General features: G+C 37.4%; 1 protein-coding gene across 9 annotated transcripts in view; it reads right to left on the bottom strand.

Annotated features, from left to right (window-relative positions):
* Positions 1-14,788, bottom strand: part of Alms1 (ALMS1 centrosome and basal body associated protein) — a 103,155-nt gene that overhangs the window by 77,244 nt on the left and 11,123 nt on the right. For 3 of the 9 annotated variants that reach the window (XM_076940010.1, XM_076940011.1, XM_076940012.1), the window contains exons 4-7: positions 10,350-10,467; positions 8,006-9,120; positions 7,077-7,195; positions 2,787-2,946 (exon numbers count right to left, since the gene is read on the bottom strand). In XM_076940010.1, the coding sequence (XP_076796125.1) occupies positions 2,787-2,946; positions 7,077-7,195; positions 8,006-9,120; positions 10,350-10,467 (1,512 nt within the window). Of the gene's footprint in view, positions 1-2,786; positions 2,947-7,076; positions 7,196-8,005; positions 9,121-10,349; positions 10,468-14,788 lie in introns of those variants that run through there. The other 6 variants (XM_076940013.1, XM_034511931.2, XM_076940014.1 and 3 more) reach the window with 6 other exon arrangements.

Here is a 14,788-nt window from a genome sequence, read left to right as displayed (position 1 = left end):
TCTGCAGAGACCAAAGCAAGGTGTAAACTGGTGTGAATTGGAGTTGTTGATGTTGTTAGCTGCCATGTGATACTGGAAATCAAACCAAGATCCTCTAGAAGAATAGCCAGTGCTCTCTAAATATTAAGTTATCTCTTTAGCCCCTACCAGAGCTTTAAAGAGCTACCAATGGTCCCCAAACTATTCCATATAATATGATAAAAAAGGAATACTAACAAGTTCATTTTATTAAGTCAGTATTACTCTGATACCAATGCTGGACAGGGACTCACAAAAAAAAAAAAAAAAAAAAAAAAAAAAAAAAAAAAAAAAAAAAAAAAAGAAAGAAAGAAAAGAAAAGAAAAGAAAAGAAAGAAAGAAAAATAGGTCAGTCCACCAGAAGAAGACAAATACTTAAAAATCTCAGTAAAATATTGCAAACTAAATTCAACAATACATTGTAAGGATAATTTACCATGAATGACCAAGTTAGCTTAATTCCAGGAATATAAGAATGATTTGACATATATAAGTAAATAAGCATAACATACAACATTAATAAACTTGGACAGAAATCATACAATCACCTCAACAGATGTAGAAAATACCATTGACCAAGTCCAACACCCATTAAGATAAAAGCTCTGAAGAATTAAAACAGAAAAAAATATATCTCAATATAATAAAGACTATATATTCCTAAATGGGAAATAACTGAAAATCTAAGAGTATCTATTTTCTCCACTCAGATTAAATATATTAACTAAAGTCTTTTCTAGAACAGTAAGACAAGAGAAATACAAGATATGCAAATAGAAAAGGAAAAGAAATCAAAGCCCTCCTTTTTGCAAGCAATATGATCATATGCTTAAGATATAGGACTTAGTGAGTTGGTTCAGCAGGTTATAATTACTTGCCATATAAGCAGGGTAACCTGAGTTCAATTCCCAGAACTCATAATGGAAAGAGACCAGCTCTCAAAAAATATCATCTGAAGTTTACATGCACTGAAGAGACAAAGACAACTAGATTAATAACCAGTAATCTGAACAGTCAGCCTGGCCAAAAAAAAAAAAAAAATGGTTTCTGAATGTATTTTCTTCCAAAGCTCTAGTTTAGTGGTATCATCTATGTGAACACTTAAGGAGGCCTTTCTGATCCAACATATAAGGACTTAGAATGCATGCCTATTTTCACAAAGGAGGAGGAAGAACACCTTACATGAAGGTGCTTGCAGACATAGCACTTGGCAAGGGCCCCTTAGAAACAGAAGATGCCACTGTACTGTGTTCATGTGGGAAGAGAGTGACAAGGGATCAATCACTCCAAGGTCCTTACTTTGTCACTAAGAGTTCTTGTGACCTTTCAAAGCCTTTACTTCCTAATGCCATCGCTCTGAGAATAAGAATTTCAAAGAGAAAATTTTAGGAGACATAATCATTCTGACTATCATAATCCCCCATCTACTCAAAAAAAAAAAAAAAAACAAACCTTTTTACTTTTTCATAACTGGAAGGCAAAAGTAATTGAGCTCAAGAGAAGTATGCACGCAAATAATCTTGTACAAAAGAGCACAGAAGGTCATACTGAGGAGGAAAGCAGTGTTATTTACTGAGGAAAGTGGTGAGCAGTAGAGGCAGATTCAGAGTGACCTACTGAAAACTTGCCAGGCATGGTGGTACTCATCTAATCTCAGCACTCAAGGCAGAGGCAGGCAGACCTCTGTGAGTTCAAGGCCAGCCTGGTCTACACATTGAGTTCCAGGACAGCCAGAGCTACATAGTGAGATCCTATCTCAAAAAAGAAAAGAGAAACAAAGGAGGGGGAGAAAGAAAAGAAAACTTAGAATGTATATTAAAGAGAAAACTAAATGGGAATGACTGAATAAAAAGATTAGCAGGTAATTCTCAGAAAAAACGGGACAAGTTGACCCTAGGATATCAACCTAAGGAAGCTGATGATACGGATTAGCTCACGCTCCAAAACCCCGACATCAATCATGCCAACAGTAAACCTCAACCTAAGAGCAAAGGCAGGAACACTGCCTAAAGGCCAAATAACCTGGAGTTCTGCATTCAAGGGCGGAACTGCGTAAAAGGTGTCCCAGTCGGCTTTTTTTGTTCAATCCAGGTCTCAACCAATTGGACAAACTCACAATGGTGAGACAGATCTTCCTTATTCAATCCACTTATTCAAATCTCTTCCTCAGATATCCTTTCAGGTATGTGTAGAAATACTGCTTTACCAATTATCTGGTGTGTTGGTTAATTTTTTTTGTCAAGTTAACACAAGCTACATTCATCTGAAAGAAGGAAACCTCAGTTGAAAAAATGCCTCCATAAAGTCAGCCTACAGGCAAGCTGTGGGGCATTTTCTTAATTAATGATTGATGTGGGAAGGGAGGACCCACCCAGCCCATTGTAGATGGTGCTACCACCTGGGCAAGTGGTCTTGGGATATGTAATTAAAAAAAAAAACAAAAACAAAAAAAAAAAAACTGAGCAAGCCAGGAGGAGCAAGGCAATAAGCAACATTCCTCCAAGGTTCCTACTTCGGTTCCTGCCTCCAGTTTCCTTGAGTTCCTGCCCTGACTTCCCTCAGTTATGAAGTGTGGCCGAGAATTGTTAAGATGAAACAAACCCTTTCCTTCCCAGGTTGATTTTGGCCATGGTATTATCAAAGTAATAAAACACAAACTAAGACATCTGGGCATCCTTTAATCCATCCAACTGCTAGAAAGGCATGGTTAGACATCAATCATGACCTAGATATAAAGAGGATATGAGATGCCTCCATTCTCTACATACCTGTAGAACGTGTAAGAGTTGTTAGCAGAGTGTCAGGAGATACCCTCAACATTCTGAGATTGGAGGAATGATATTCTGACTCACTGGTTGGTTCTTGAGGAACAAATGAAGGCAATGAAGATGGGAAAGCCTGGCTAATGCCCAGACTGGAACAGTCTACCTATGAAATAAGAAATGAAGGAGAAAAACTTCTATTAATTTGACACTTAGTTGGCTAAAAAAAAACCCAAACTTCATTATAAAAATAAACACAAAAGGTTTAATAATTTTTTACTTAATTTCATTTTACATGTGTGCGTGTTTTGCCTACATGTACGTATGTGCACCTGGTACAGAGTTAAGGGAAAGTTGTTGGATGCCCTGGAACTAGAGTTACAGATGATTATGAGCCATCATGTGGACACTAGAAATAAAACCCAAGACTTCTCTAAGAACAAGTTGGGGCTGGAGATATTTGCAGCAGTTAGGAGTACTGGCTACTCTTCCTGAGTTCAATTCCTAGCAACCATATGGCAGCTCACAACTGTCTGACTCGTCCTTGAGAATCCAATGCCCTCTTCTAGTTTCCAAAGGTACTACTAACGCATGTGGCACACAGATACACACTCAGGCAAAACATTCACACACATAAAAATAAATCTTTTAAAAAGAACAACAACAATTGTTCTTCACTGATGACCCATCTCCCCAGCACAACACACTGAGGAATTTTACCAGTTACTTACAACTCTATTCCTCCCAGGTGTGGTGGTATAACCCCCTGAAATCTCAGAAGCAAGACAAAGGCAAGAGGATCACAAGACTGAGACCAGTGGAAGCTGACAGTGAGACCTGGGCCAGGCTAGCAGCAGAATAAGATTCATGTTCTCAAGCCATTTGAATTTATACAGATCATATTTTGTTTGGTTAAGATAGCACCAATGGGCCGGGCAGTAGTGGCGCATGCATTTATTCCCAGCACTTGGGAGGCAGAGGCAGGTGGATTTCTAAGTTCCAGGCCAGCCTGGTCTACAGAGTGAGTTCCAGAATAGCCAGGGCTATACAGAGAAACACTGTCTCAAAAAAACAAAAAAACAAAAAAACAAAAAACAGATAGCACCAATGGTTCTGTGGTTTACAATGCTGCTTTAGAGAGTACCACATATCAGTAACTGATGGTATTAAAGCATAAATGCATATAAATCTCCACTAAGTTCATAAGACACTTAGATAAAAATGTATATAGCACTATTAACTTTATAAAGGAATAGTCTAGTTATGCTCTTTCAGGACCAAATCAAAAATACATGTAAACATGATTTTATTTTTTATTTGTTTGCTTGTTTGTAGCCCAGGCTGACCTCAACCCCTCACTACATAGCTAGGGCTGGCTTTGAACTCCTGATCCTCCTGTCCCTACATCTCATTTGCAAGGATTATAGGCATACATTATTTATCATATTTTTTAACTGGGTTTTCAGTTCTCAAGAAGTTGGCAGCCACATGTAGGAATTAATATTCTACTTCTATTTCCCAAAAGGCTTTTCTAAGCCTACTTTGAGCTCTCATCTGGGGAAAATCCTATCCCTTGCAAAGAGAAATTCAGCAGTGTCAGGAAACATCTTTTAATTGTCATAAACAGTGAGAACAGGAAGGTAAGACAGGAAGCTGCTGGTACCTAGTGAATAGTGGCCAGAAATGCTAACAAACAGACTAAAATACAGAGTGGTTCTCTAGATCAAAAGGATATAGTCCAAAATATAGAATGAGAAGCCCAAAATTTTTAAGTCAAGAATCTTATTCCTAAAAGTTTAGTTTAAGTGTAAAGGCAGAGTAAGAAGAAGAGAGGGAGATAAAAAGTTGATATAGGTAATAAAAGAGAGTGAATTAGTTTTCTTCCACTGCTTCCAAATAATGGAAAAAAAATTATAATCTTGACTTCAATGAAAATGTACTATTAACACACCTTCAAACATAAAGGTTATTATAGCAGGTAATACCAAAGAATCTACAGATAACTTCATGGTCTGTTGGCTAAGTGAAGAGAAAATAATATAGAATTAAAAGAATGAGAAGTATTTAATAGATCAACAGATTTGAACTATTTGAAAATGAGAGGAACCAGGAGGAAAATACTCAGATTTATTTCCCATTTTTAAGTCTGAATGTGTGGTGCCAGGCAATGCCTTGGGCATGCTAGGCAAATTATCACTGAGCTAGGCCTTCACCCCTTAATTTCCATTACTTTAAAAGATGTTTTATTTATTTATTTATATGTATGTATGTATGTATGTTATGAATGTATGTATGTTATGAATGTATATATGCATGCATGTATGTTGTTCCATGGATGCAGGTGCTCTCAGAGGCCAGAAGAGGCTCCTGATGTTCCTCTGGAGCTTTGGTTTCAGGTGGTTGTAAGTGACCTGATATTGGTGTTAGGAACTGAACTTGAATCCTCTGGAAATTCCCATTTTTTAATTGCTAATGAAAAAAAGAATAAAAGATGAGTAAGAAACTAGAAAAATGCTAACATTTCTATAAAAAAGCAGAATCTGCAGGATCAGCCTGATATAGGGGACATATGAGCTATTTTGATATATACAAGTTGAATTGGAGGTGAAAATAATATTCATTAAAAAAAAAAATCTGTTGGGCAGTGGTGGCACATGCATTTAGTCCCTGTACTCAGGAGACAAAGGCAGATGGATCTCTGTTCCAGGACAGCCAAGGATACACAGAGAAAGGCTGTCTCAAAAGGCAAAAAAAAAAAAAAAAAAAAAAAAAAAAAAACCATAAAGGACCATAAAGGACCTAACTTGGAAAAGATTACCACCCAGAAGCACAGTTGACAGCAATTCAGAGAAAGCTAGACCACTTGAGGAGAGAGGGTTAATAGCTAGGTAGTAGGCAGTCATAATACAGCATCAAGAACAAAATAAGGTTACCTATTAGTATTCTTATGTAGTGAATCATGATCCTAGAAGTATTCATTATAAATTGTGGACCAAAATAATCCACATTAATCAATCTGACAGGATGGACTAGTGAACTGCTGTGACCTATGAACCTCTTGGCACTGAACCTGAGCAGAGTATTAGCCATTATTTCTACCCCACTCTCATCAGATTAAAAATTCAAACAATATATACTTTAGAATACTGAAGAAAACAAATTAACCCCATGAAATTTTCTTACACAGTCAACAACCTATAAATAAAAGGAAAACTCTTCATGTGATCTTTGTTATCTTCCCATTATCAGCTTCTAAACCTGAACAAGGACACATCACAAGTGAGACCAGTTTGGTGATGACAGCATCACACAAACAAGGGTGGGACTCAAGGAGGTCCAAAGATCAAAAAAAATGAAGCCTTATAAAGAATTCGTAAGTCCCTCGAGACACCATTTTTCTTACAGACAACGATACTGGTGGCATGGGCAGACAGGTGGGGAGTGTGTACAAGCTTCTGTTGCTTACTTGAGAAGAGGCTGTTAGGTATCTTCAGAAAGACTGACTAGTTTGGGCTCTGCATTGAAGTATCCTTTTGAGGCAAACAATGATGCTTGGCATTTTCTTAAATGCCTTAAGTCAAAATTTTCTAGAACTTCAATGTGTCTTGTTTTCACGTATCCCAAATATTTTTGCTAGCCCAGCATGAAAAGGATACCTCAAAATAAGAGCCTGGAGGGCTGAACATGGTGGTGGTAGATACCTTCACTCCCAGCACTTGGGAAGCAGTGGCAGGGGATCTCTCTGAATTCAAGGCCAGTCTGGTCTACATAGCAAACTCCAGGACAACCTGGACTACTTAGAAAAAAAAAAAAAAAAAAGATAAAAAGGCGAGACTGACAAAAGATGTCCTTTCCTAAGACACCAAAGAACTTGTAGAGTGTTACAGGCTATGAAACAATCTTTCTGTCAACACTTGGTAGAGATCATATTCCTGGGCATGAGATGAAGACCACACTGTGAGTCAGAATTGGTATCAAAAACAAGTGAGCTCTTTACTTTCATTGTGATTTTCTTTTCAACTAAAATACTCCTTTATCAATCCAAAAAAATGTCGAAAAACTTACAGGCTTTTCAAAATGGTTCTCCTCAGATGATGATTGTGAGGTAAGTAGCCAAAACAAGGAGCTGTCACAAAGATAATCAAGCAAATTCTCTAAATCTGCAAGCTCCACGTACTTACCAGTTAAGCTTTGTAGGCCCCATGTTTGGGAAACAGTGAAAGGCAAAAAATAAACACCATTTCCTGAATACTGGAAAGGACTGTATTCTACAATGACCACTTCATTGTATCTCACCTCTCTTTCCCATTCAGCAATTCTCTCACTGTGTGCACCAGCATTTCCATATAGGCTGAAGTACTCAGCATCCCCACACAGAGCACGGACGCCAGACTCAACCTTCCCCTGCAGGCCGTCTATCAAAAGAAAAAAAAAAGAAAGAAGGAAGGAAGGAAAGAAGGAAGGAAGAGAGGGAGAAAAGGAGGGAGGGAGGGAGGGAGCAAGGGAGGGAAGGAGAGAAAAGGGAAGGAAGGAAGGAAGGGAAAAAAAAGAAAAAAGGGTCATGTTGCATAACTATATATATAGTGCCTGACTCAGCCCCCAAGGCCAAGGAATTTCACCTTGGCCTTCATCAGCTTCCAGCAATACCTCTTGGCTGACTTGACTATAATCAGTGATGCATCATGAATCAGTGTTAATGCAAAGTGGGACCAGCATCACATGCTGCCAAGTGTGCTAAAAAGCTGTTCCATACAGCAGCAGATCAGACCTTCAATAAGGTTACTAGTTTCCATCCTTACCCAAATTATAGTCTGAGAAATCTGCAACTTCTTCAAAGGTCTGCTGCTTTAAATCTTGTAAAACCCAAGATTCTGAAATAGATATTTTCATTGCAAAACTAATGTTTGAAGATCCTACCTTCTCTGTAAGGTCAAGATTGTTTATACCATATTGAAATGAAGGTGACTGTGTTTCCTCAAGACCAACAGCCTGGTTGTAAGCTTTTTCACTTAAAGATGACTTAAGCTCTAGAAAGACAGAAACTGGCTTACTGAGCATGTTCTGAGGAGCATTAATGGGTAATCTCAAACCTGGATACAGATATAGGGAGCTAGCATCATCATCTTTACACAACAATAGTTCTGAATCTGCTGCTTTAAACACCCCAGAAGTAGATTAGTATTTTAGATGCATAAGTTTATCAATGAAAGAGATTTCATCCTTACAATTTAATGGGGAAAGGTCTGGTTTTAGGGGTTCTTTCTCTTCACTGTCATCTGCTAACAGTTCATTGTTGTCAGTTTGGGTCTCACTTGCAAGACTCTCTTGATTGGAAGACTCAATTGAGGCAATAATTGCCTCAAAGGCTACATTTTCAGTAGCATCAACATTTTTCTCACCAAAAGTAGAAGCTGCCTTTTGGTTTCTTTCCTCTTGAAAACAGAGTTGTTGTGCTGTCTCATCCAAGTTGGATTTGACTCTCTGAAGAGGACAACCAGAGATATCCAGCTTAGAGATATCAAGTCCTCTGCAGAGTATATGTGCTTCTCCAATTTGTTTTTGAGTACCAGGGACAGCAACAGTCCCAACATACTTTATCTCTGGATATTTGGCATGCACCTGAGAAGATGCCCAAGTATTTCTAGTCTCTTTTTGCTTAAAAAATTGAGACAATTCTTTCTGCAGATCTTCATTTCCTTCATAACCCTCCAAAGAATCATTCTTTTGACTCATCTCATCTTCTGCTGGAGTCCTTAAACAAACATTCTCAAGATGATTATCAGAGGTCAAGGGAGCCCCTTTTCCTCTTTTTAACATGCATTGCAGGAAAGAGTATGGCATTTTATTAGGAAGAGGAGTAATTTCACATGGGAAGGAAGCATGGTCCTTACTAACTTCCTGTTCCCAATACTGATTATATGAACAAGAAACACCAAAACTGTTGTTTCTTTTAGCAGCTATACTTTCATCACTAATATCAGATAAAGTTGAAGTGGAAACTTGGTCTTTATCAGCCAAGTTGCCTTCTGGCTGCTGAGTGTCCTTTTCTGTTGGCCATGGCATATATGAATACAAGGCATCACAATGATCCGAGTCATTTGGGCTTTTCAGTTCATCAGGAGCATTAGATGGTACAGTTTCTCCATTATTTTCTTGTTCAAACAAGAAAAGAGAGCGCTGAGACCCAAAAATTGTGCTACCTGGGAGTAGATGCTGAGATATACTAAAGCAACTGTTAACTAAGTCTGAAGATGTTTCTGAGGTGGCCTGGATTAAAGCTTCACTAACTTCTGACGGTCGAGCAAGCCATTCAGTATCTTCAGACTTCTCAGAAATTCCTCTGAAAATACAAAGTTATAAAGAAATAATTAGGTCCTGATATTTTAATTTTTAAATACTAATACAAAAATACAAACCTGGTATCACTAAAATCAGGTTATCTTAAAGGTGCATTTTTAAAAGTTCTAATCTTCACTCTTTAGCTAAAGATTAAACAAAGAAAATTTTTACAACCAGTAAGTAAACAACTACCTGATACTGCTTCAGCATTCTCCTAAAACAAAATCAATTTCAACATTACAAAAAAAAAAAAAAAAAAAAAAAGGTTAAAAGCTTGCCTTTTAATAAGTCTTGCTATTTTAAATGCATGCCACCTACTGTGAATTGACACTCATCTAACTTATATTCCTCAGTTCACTGGTCAGTTATTGTACTTATAGATCTTCTCCCAAAACACAATCTAGCTTAATCACTTTGACAATCTAAAGGAAACAAAGAACTTTGCAACCATGATTCTAAAGTAATATACAGCATAATGACAGAGCTAAATATCTAGAGTTTTGAGTTTAAGGTACAGTTTTCTTTTAGTTTTAAAAGAAAACAAAGCCTTGGACAGTTCCAAGTATGTTTCTGAAGAATTACAAAATGTCCTTCCATTTTGATTGTTCTAAAAGACATCAATTTGAAATATTACACCGGGCAGTGGTGGCGCACGCCTTTAATCCCAGCACTTGGGAGGCAGAGGCAGGTGGATCTCTGAGTTCGAGGCCAGCTTGGTCTACAGAGTGAGTTCCAGGACAGCCCAGGCTACACGGAGAAACCCTGTCTCAAAAAAACCAAAAAAAAAAAAGAAAGAAAAAGAAATATTACAAAAATCTTACTTGATATTTGCACGATATAAACAAACCTAACTAGACTGATTCAATAACAGCTGAGCAAACTCAAAGTGCAGACAAATTAATATCCTAGAAATAAATGCCTGCTTTCTTGCAGAAAGAAGATAGGATGGAGGGGAAGGACAGCAGCAGTATGTACAGACTTAGAACAGGAAACTCAGGAACTGATAGCCAAAGTATGCCTCAAGGCCACAAAACCATACACGACTTCTAAATGAACTATAGTTACATAGTACGCTACATGTAAAACACTGCACCAATGTAAGATGCAAGACTGTCCTAAGAATACCTAAACTCTACTCCCAATCTCACACTAGCCTGAATCCATTAACACCATTAACGACTTACGAGAAGAGTACAAAATTTAGAAGGCAAAAAAAATGAATCACCCTACCTCAAAGGTGCAAATTCTAGTTCACTTTGTTGAAACAAGGAATCAAGCTCAACCTCCTGGTCTTGTGTCACACATGTCAGCAAAGGCAAATCAGGAGCAGCAAAGTTATCCTGTATCACTGCAAAGTTTCAAATGTAAAAAGGCTGAGCAATTGAAAAGTGCAGTGTTTAGCTTACTCGTGCAATACTTTAAAGCATCTTCTACATCAGTACAATAGTACTATAGTAACAGCAGCAATCATCTATGGAACAGGAAAAAGTCTAAACATTTAACATACAGCATTTCATTTAACCCACCAAGACTCTGAAGATTAAGTACCACTACTACCTTAGAGGTAAAAAAAATGTATTTACAAAACCTACTATTATTAAATAATCTCCTCATATGTAAACAAGTTAAATGTCAGCATGCTAACTTCTTTGCATATTACTCTACAATTTACATTAACAATCATTAGCAATTAAAGGGTGTCTTTTCTTATTAATTTTTCTTATTAATTTTTATTCTGTGTGGGTGTGAGGTGGGTGGGTGGATGGGTGTGAGTGTGTGCTATGATCAAATGGCAGTCAGGAGACAACTTGCAGTATCATTCCTCTCCTTCCACTGTGTGGGAAGAATCAAACCTAGGTCATCAGGTTTGGCAGCAGTGCCTTTGCCTGTGAAGTCATATTGCTGGCCCCTCAATCTTAAGTAATGTGAAATTTTATATATGAACATATCAAAGGGTAATCTAAGGGCTCTGGGGCCCTATGACACTGTTAAGAGATTATGAGGATAAAAATTACATTCAAAATAATATTGAAACAAGGCCTCCCTTCTAAATAAATATTTGTTTTACAAAATGGCTTGTCAAGAAAATTATGTATGGTATTAATATATAAGTAACAGGTGGCCAATTTTAAATAAATAAATTTCTTAAATTTTCCGTTTAAGCTTTACCATAAGATGGTATCACAAACACAAATGCTTTTTGAAGTTCTAAAATGTATAAAATAGGTATATTACCTAAAGAGTTTGAACTTTAAAAAGAAAAAAGCACTATGGTTCCCTAACAGCTTAAGTAATTATTTTTTGTTGGTGGTTTGGGGAGTGGGGTGTTTCTGTTTTTTCAAGACAGGGTTTCTTTGTATTATCCTGGCTGTCCTGGAATTCTCCATGTAGATCAGGGTGGCCTCAAGCTCAGAGACTGCCTGTCTTTACCTCTCTGCTTATCTCTCTCCTCTGCCTCTCCCTTTCAGGTGCTGGGACTAAATAAAGGCATGTGCCGCCACCATGCTCAGCTTAAATAATTCTTATCTCTTTAAATATATAGAAAGTAGTACAAAATCCTTATTCTCTATAGCACTTATAAAACTACCAAACAAAAATTATTCATATAAACCTTGATTTCTAAAACAGCAGCCTACAAAAATTGACTAGTGATGTGCTGCTAAAACTAAACTGCTTTTCAACATGAGTTTAATGATTGCTACAGCACACTTTCTTGAGACTCCACCCTGGTATCAGCCTTCTTCCTGGAATGCCTTCAGAGGAGTTTTGCTCACATTGGTGATACGGGCCCTCACTTGGGACCCTATCACTCTCACTGCTCTGGATTGGCACACATGTTTGGTTCCTCTCAAACTCCATAGAGCTGCTTTATCACAGGTATATCCTCAATGGCAAGCAAAGGATCTGCTATACTTAGTAGGTATTAAATTAAAACTATTTACTGAATTGGTTAAAAATATGAAATGACAGTAACTTTAAAAACATAATTTTAGTCATTGTAAAGTGCTTTCTGGTCAAGCATGAAAACCTAAGTTCAATTCCTTAATGATTGTAAAGTTAGGCAAGGTATTGCACACTTGCAATCCCAGGGCTGAAAAGGTTAAAAACAGGCAAATCCATGGGTTTTCTGGCCAGCCAATAAGTCAAATGAGTGAGTTTCTGGCCAGTAAGGGACAATGTCTCAAAAAAGAAAATGGCTTCTGGCAAACAAAACCTGAGTCTGTCCTCTAGCATGCATATTGAAATACCCATACACATACACATGCACACGCACACGCGCACACACACACACAAAGAAAAACTAACATCAGAAGAGTTAATATGATTCAGCTCTGGCACTGACTTAGATAATCATTTTTAAACCTTCAAAACAAATAATCTTCATCCCTCAAAGAATCAACAAAGTTTTAAAAAAACAAAAAAACAAAAACAAAAACAAAAAAAAACTAGGGCTAACACCACAAAGGGCTCTGGTGAGTACAAGAAATTATTTTCACCGGGCAGTGGTGGCGCATGCCTTTAATCCCAGCACTTGGGAGGCAGAGGCAGGTGGATTTCTGAGTTCGAGGCCAGCCTGGTCTACAGAGTGAGTTCCAGGACAGCCAGGGCTACACAGAGAAACCCTGTCTCGAGAAAAAAAAAAAATGAAGAAATTATTTTCAATTAACTAAATGATCTGGTAATCTTTTTTAAAAATTAGTTATCTGATGCTGGAGTGATAGCTCAATGGTTAAAAGAACTGGCTGATGCTCTTCCAGGGGACCAAAGTTTGGTTCCCAGCACCTACATGGTGACTTACAATCATTTGTAACTCCAGTTCCAAGGGTTCTGACACCCTCTTCTGGCCTCCTCCAGCACCAGTCACTTGAGTGGTATACAAACATACATGCAGGCAAAACACCCCCACACATAAAATAATATGAAAAATAAATAATAAAATTAAAATTATCCCTAACCAAATTCCAAAATTTACAGAAATCTTTATTATCATAAACATTGAGATATAACCAAAAAATCCTAAGTAATTAGTTATAAGCATCATTTGAGCATCTCCTTAAATTTTTAAAAATATCTGAGTGGTGTATGAGAGTTAAATTAGGTTAAGTAAAAAAAAAATGTATTTTTTAAAGGAGTAAACCAGAATTGTTAATTTTCAAGCATGCCATGTATATGTGTGTAATGGATGGGAAGGCTATACAGATAGCTGGCGGTGACTTCCTCATACTTGTTCTCAACTGTTGCGTCCTCACATTTGGAAAGACGTTGCCAGCGTAGGACCCTCCATTACTCATCAGATCAATGATATTTGCCATTGGTGAAAGCCTAATACCATGATGACAGCATCTGTGCGGGACAGAACAGCAGGAATGCCATGTCCAGTGGCCATATGACACAAGATCCAGTAGCTTTAAATGTCTACTTTATCTACTGACAAGAAGAACTGCAGCTATACAAGAAATTGCACTGTATACTCTCTCATTCAATGCTGAAATCTTTCTATTATAGAATTTTCCTTGACATTTTGCTGTAACAGAACAGAATTTTCGGCTGCTGGAATATTACCTTTGTAAAAAGACCTTATGTTAAGTTAAATGCAGCACCCATACTTTACATGTCCTCATTTTAACCTCTACAAGTTAGCAAGCATTTTTTTGTAAAAGGTCAGAGCATAAATATTTTAGGCTTGTTGACAACATATGAACTGTTACATATACTTTGTTTTCACAATCCTTTAAAAATTCAAATGGTGAGGGCTATAGCTCAGCAGTAAAATATTTGCCAAGCATGTGCAAAGCTTTAGGTTAAATCTAGAGTATTACATTAAAAGTACAAAACAAAAATGCATTCAGGCTGGGTAGTACACACATATATCCCAGCACTTGGGAAGTTGAAGCAGGGAGACACAGAATTCCCAGCAAGATAGAGTATGTCAAGACTCTTTAAAGAATAGCTAAATTAAATGAATACGTAAAGTAAACATTCTTAAAATTTGCATTCATAAAGAGTACAAATTTTAGACTGTGGGCTACAGTTTGTAGACTTCTGTTCTTGTAGCTATGGAAATTTCTTCAGAGAAAAGGAGGTATTGTTCATCTATCTACCCTTGGACTAAAACACAATAGGCATTTAATCGGTTACATAAACTAGTGGACAAAAAAGGAGCTACTTTCTCCTTAGCAAGGCGGCCTTCAATTATTTGATCACAGCCATCTCCTCCCAGCAAGGTCAACCACCTTTCTCCAAAGGGAAACCTGCAATAGACTTTAATGTTCCACACCACATAACACTGCACTAGCATGCTGTCTTGCAAATCATCAGCTTGTTTTGAAAAGAATATGCTCAATTGGGTCCTAGACTTCTTCTCTACAAAGCTCTATAAAACCATCTGTATAGTTGAATACCTTGGTTTGAGAGTTACTTGAAGTTAGTTTATCTTTAGTAGAGAGCTAAGAAAGCCATTCTACACTAAAAGACAAGCAGGACGATCTCAAAGAAATGATCCAATTTCATCTTGTTTTGTTCTCAAAGCTGAGGATAACAATGGCTTAGAACAAGTCCAAGGATCACAGACATATCCATAGTTGAGAAATTACCTTCATCAGATTGCCCATAGGCAACTCTGGGAGGTATTTTCATAATTAACAACTGATATGAATGGGCTGAGCCCA

Source organism: Arvicanthis niloticus, chromosome 9 (assembly GCF_011762505.2).
Source record: "Arvicanthis niloticus isolate mArvNil1 chromosome 9, mArvNil1.pat.X, whole genome shotgun sequence".
Classification (NCBI taxonomy): domain Eukaryota; kingdom Metazoa; phylum Chordata; class Mammalia; order Rodentia; family Muridae; genus Arvicanthis; species Arvicanthis niloticus.
Note: the sequence above shows the minus strand (reverse complement) of the source record. Positions and strands in the feature narration are given on the sequence as shown.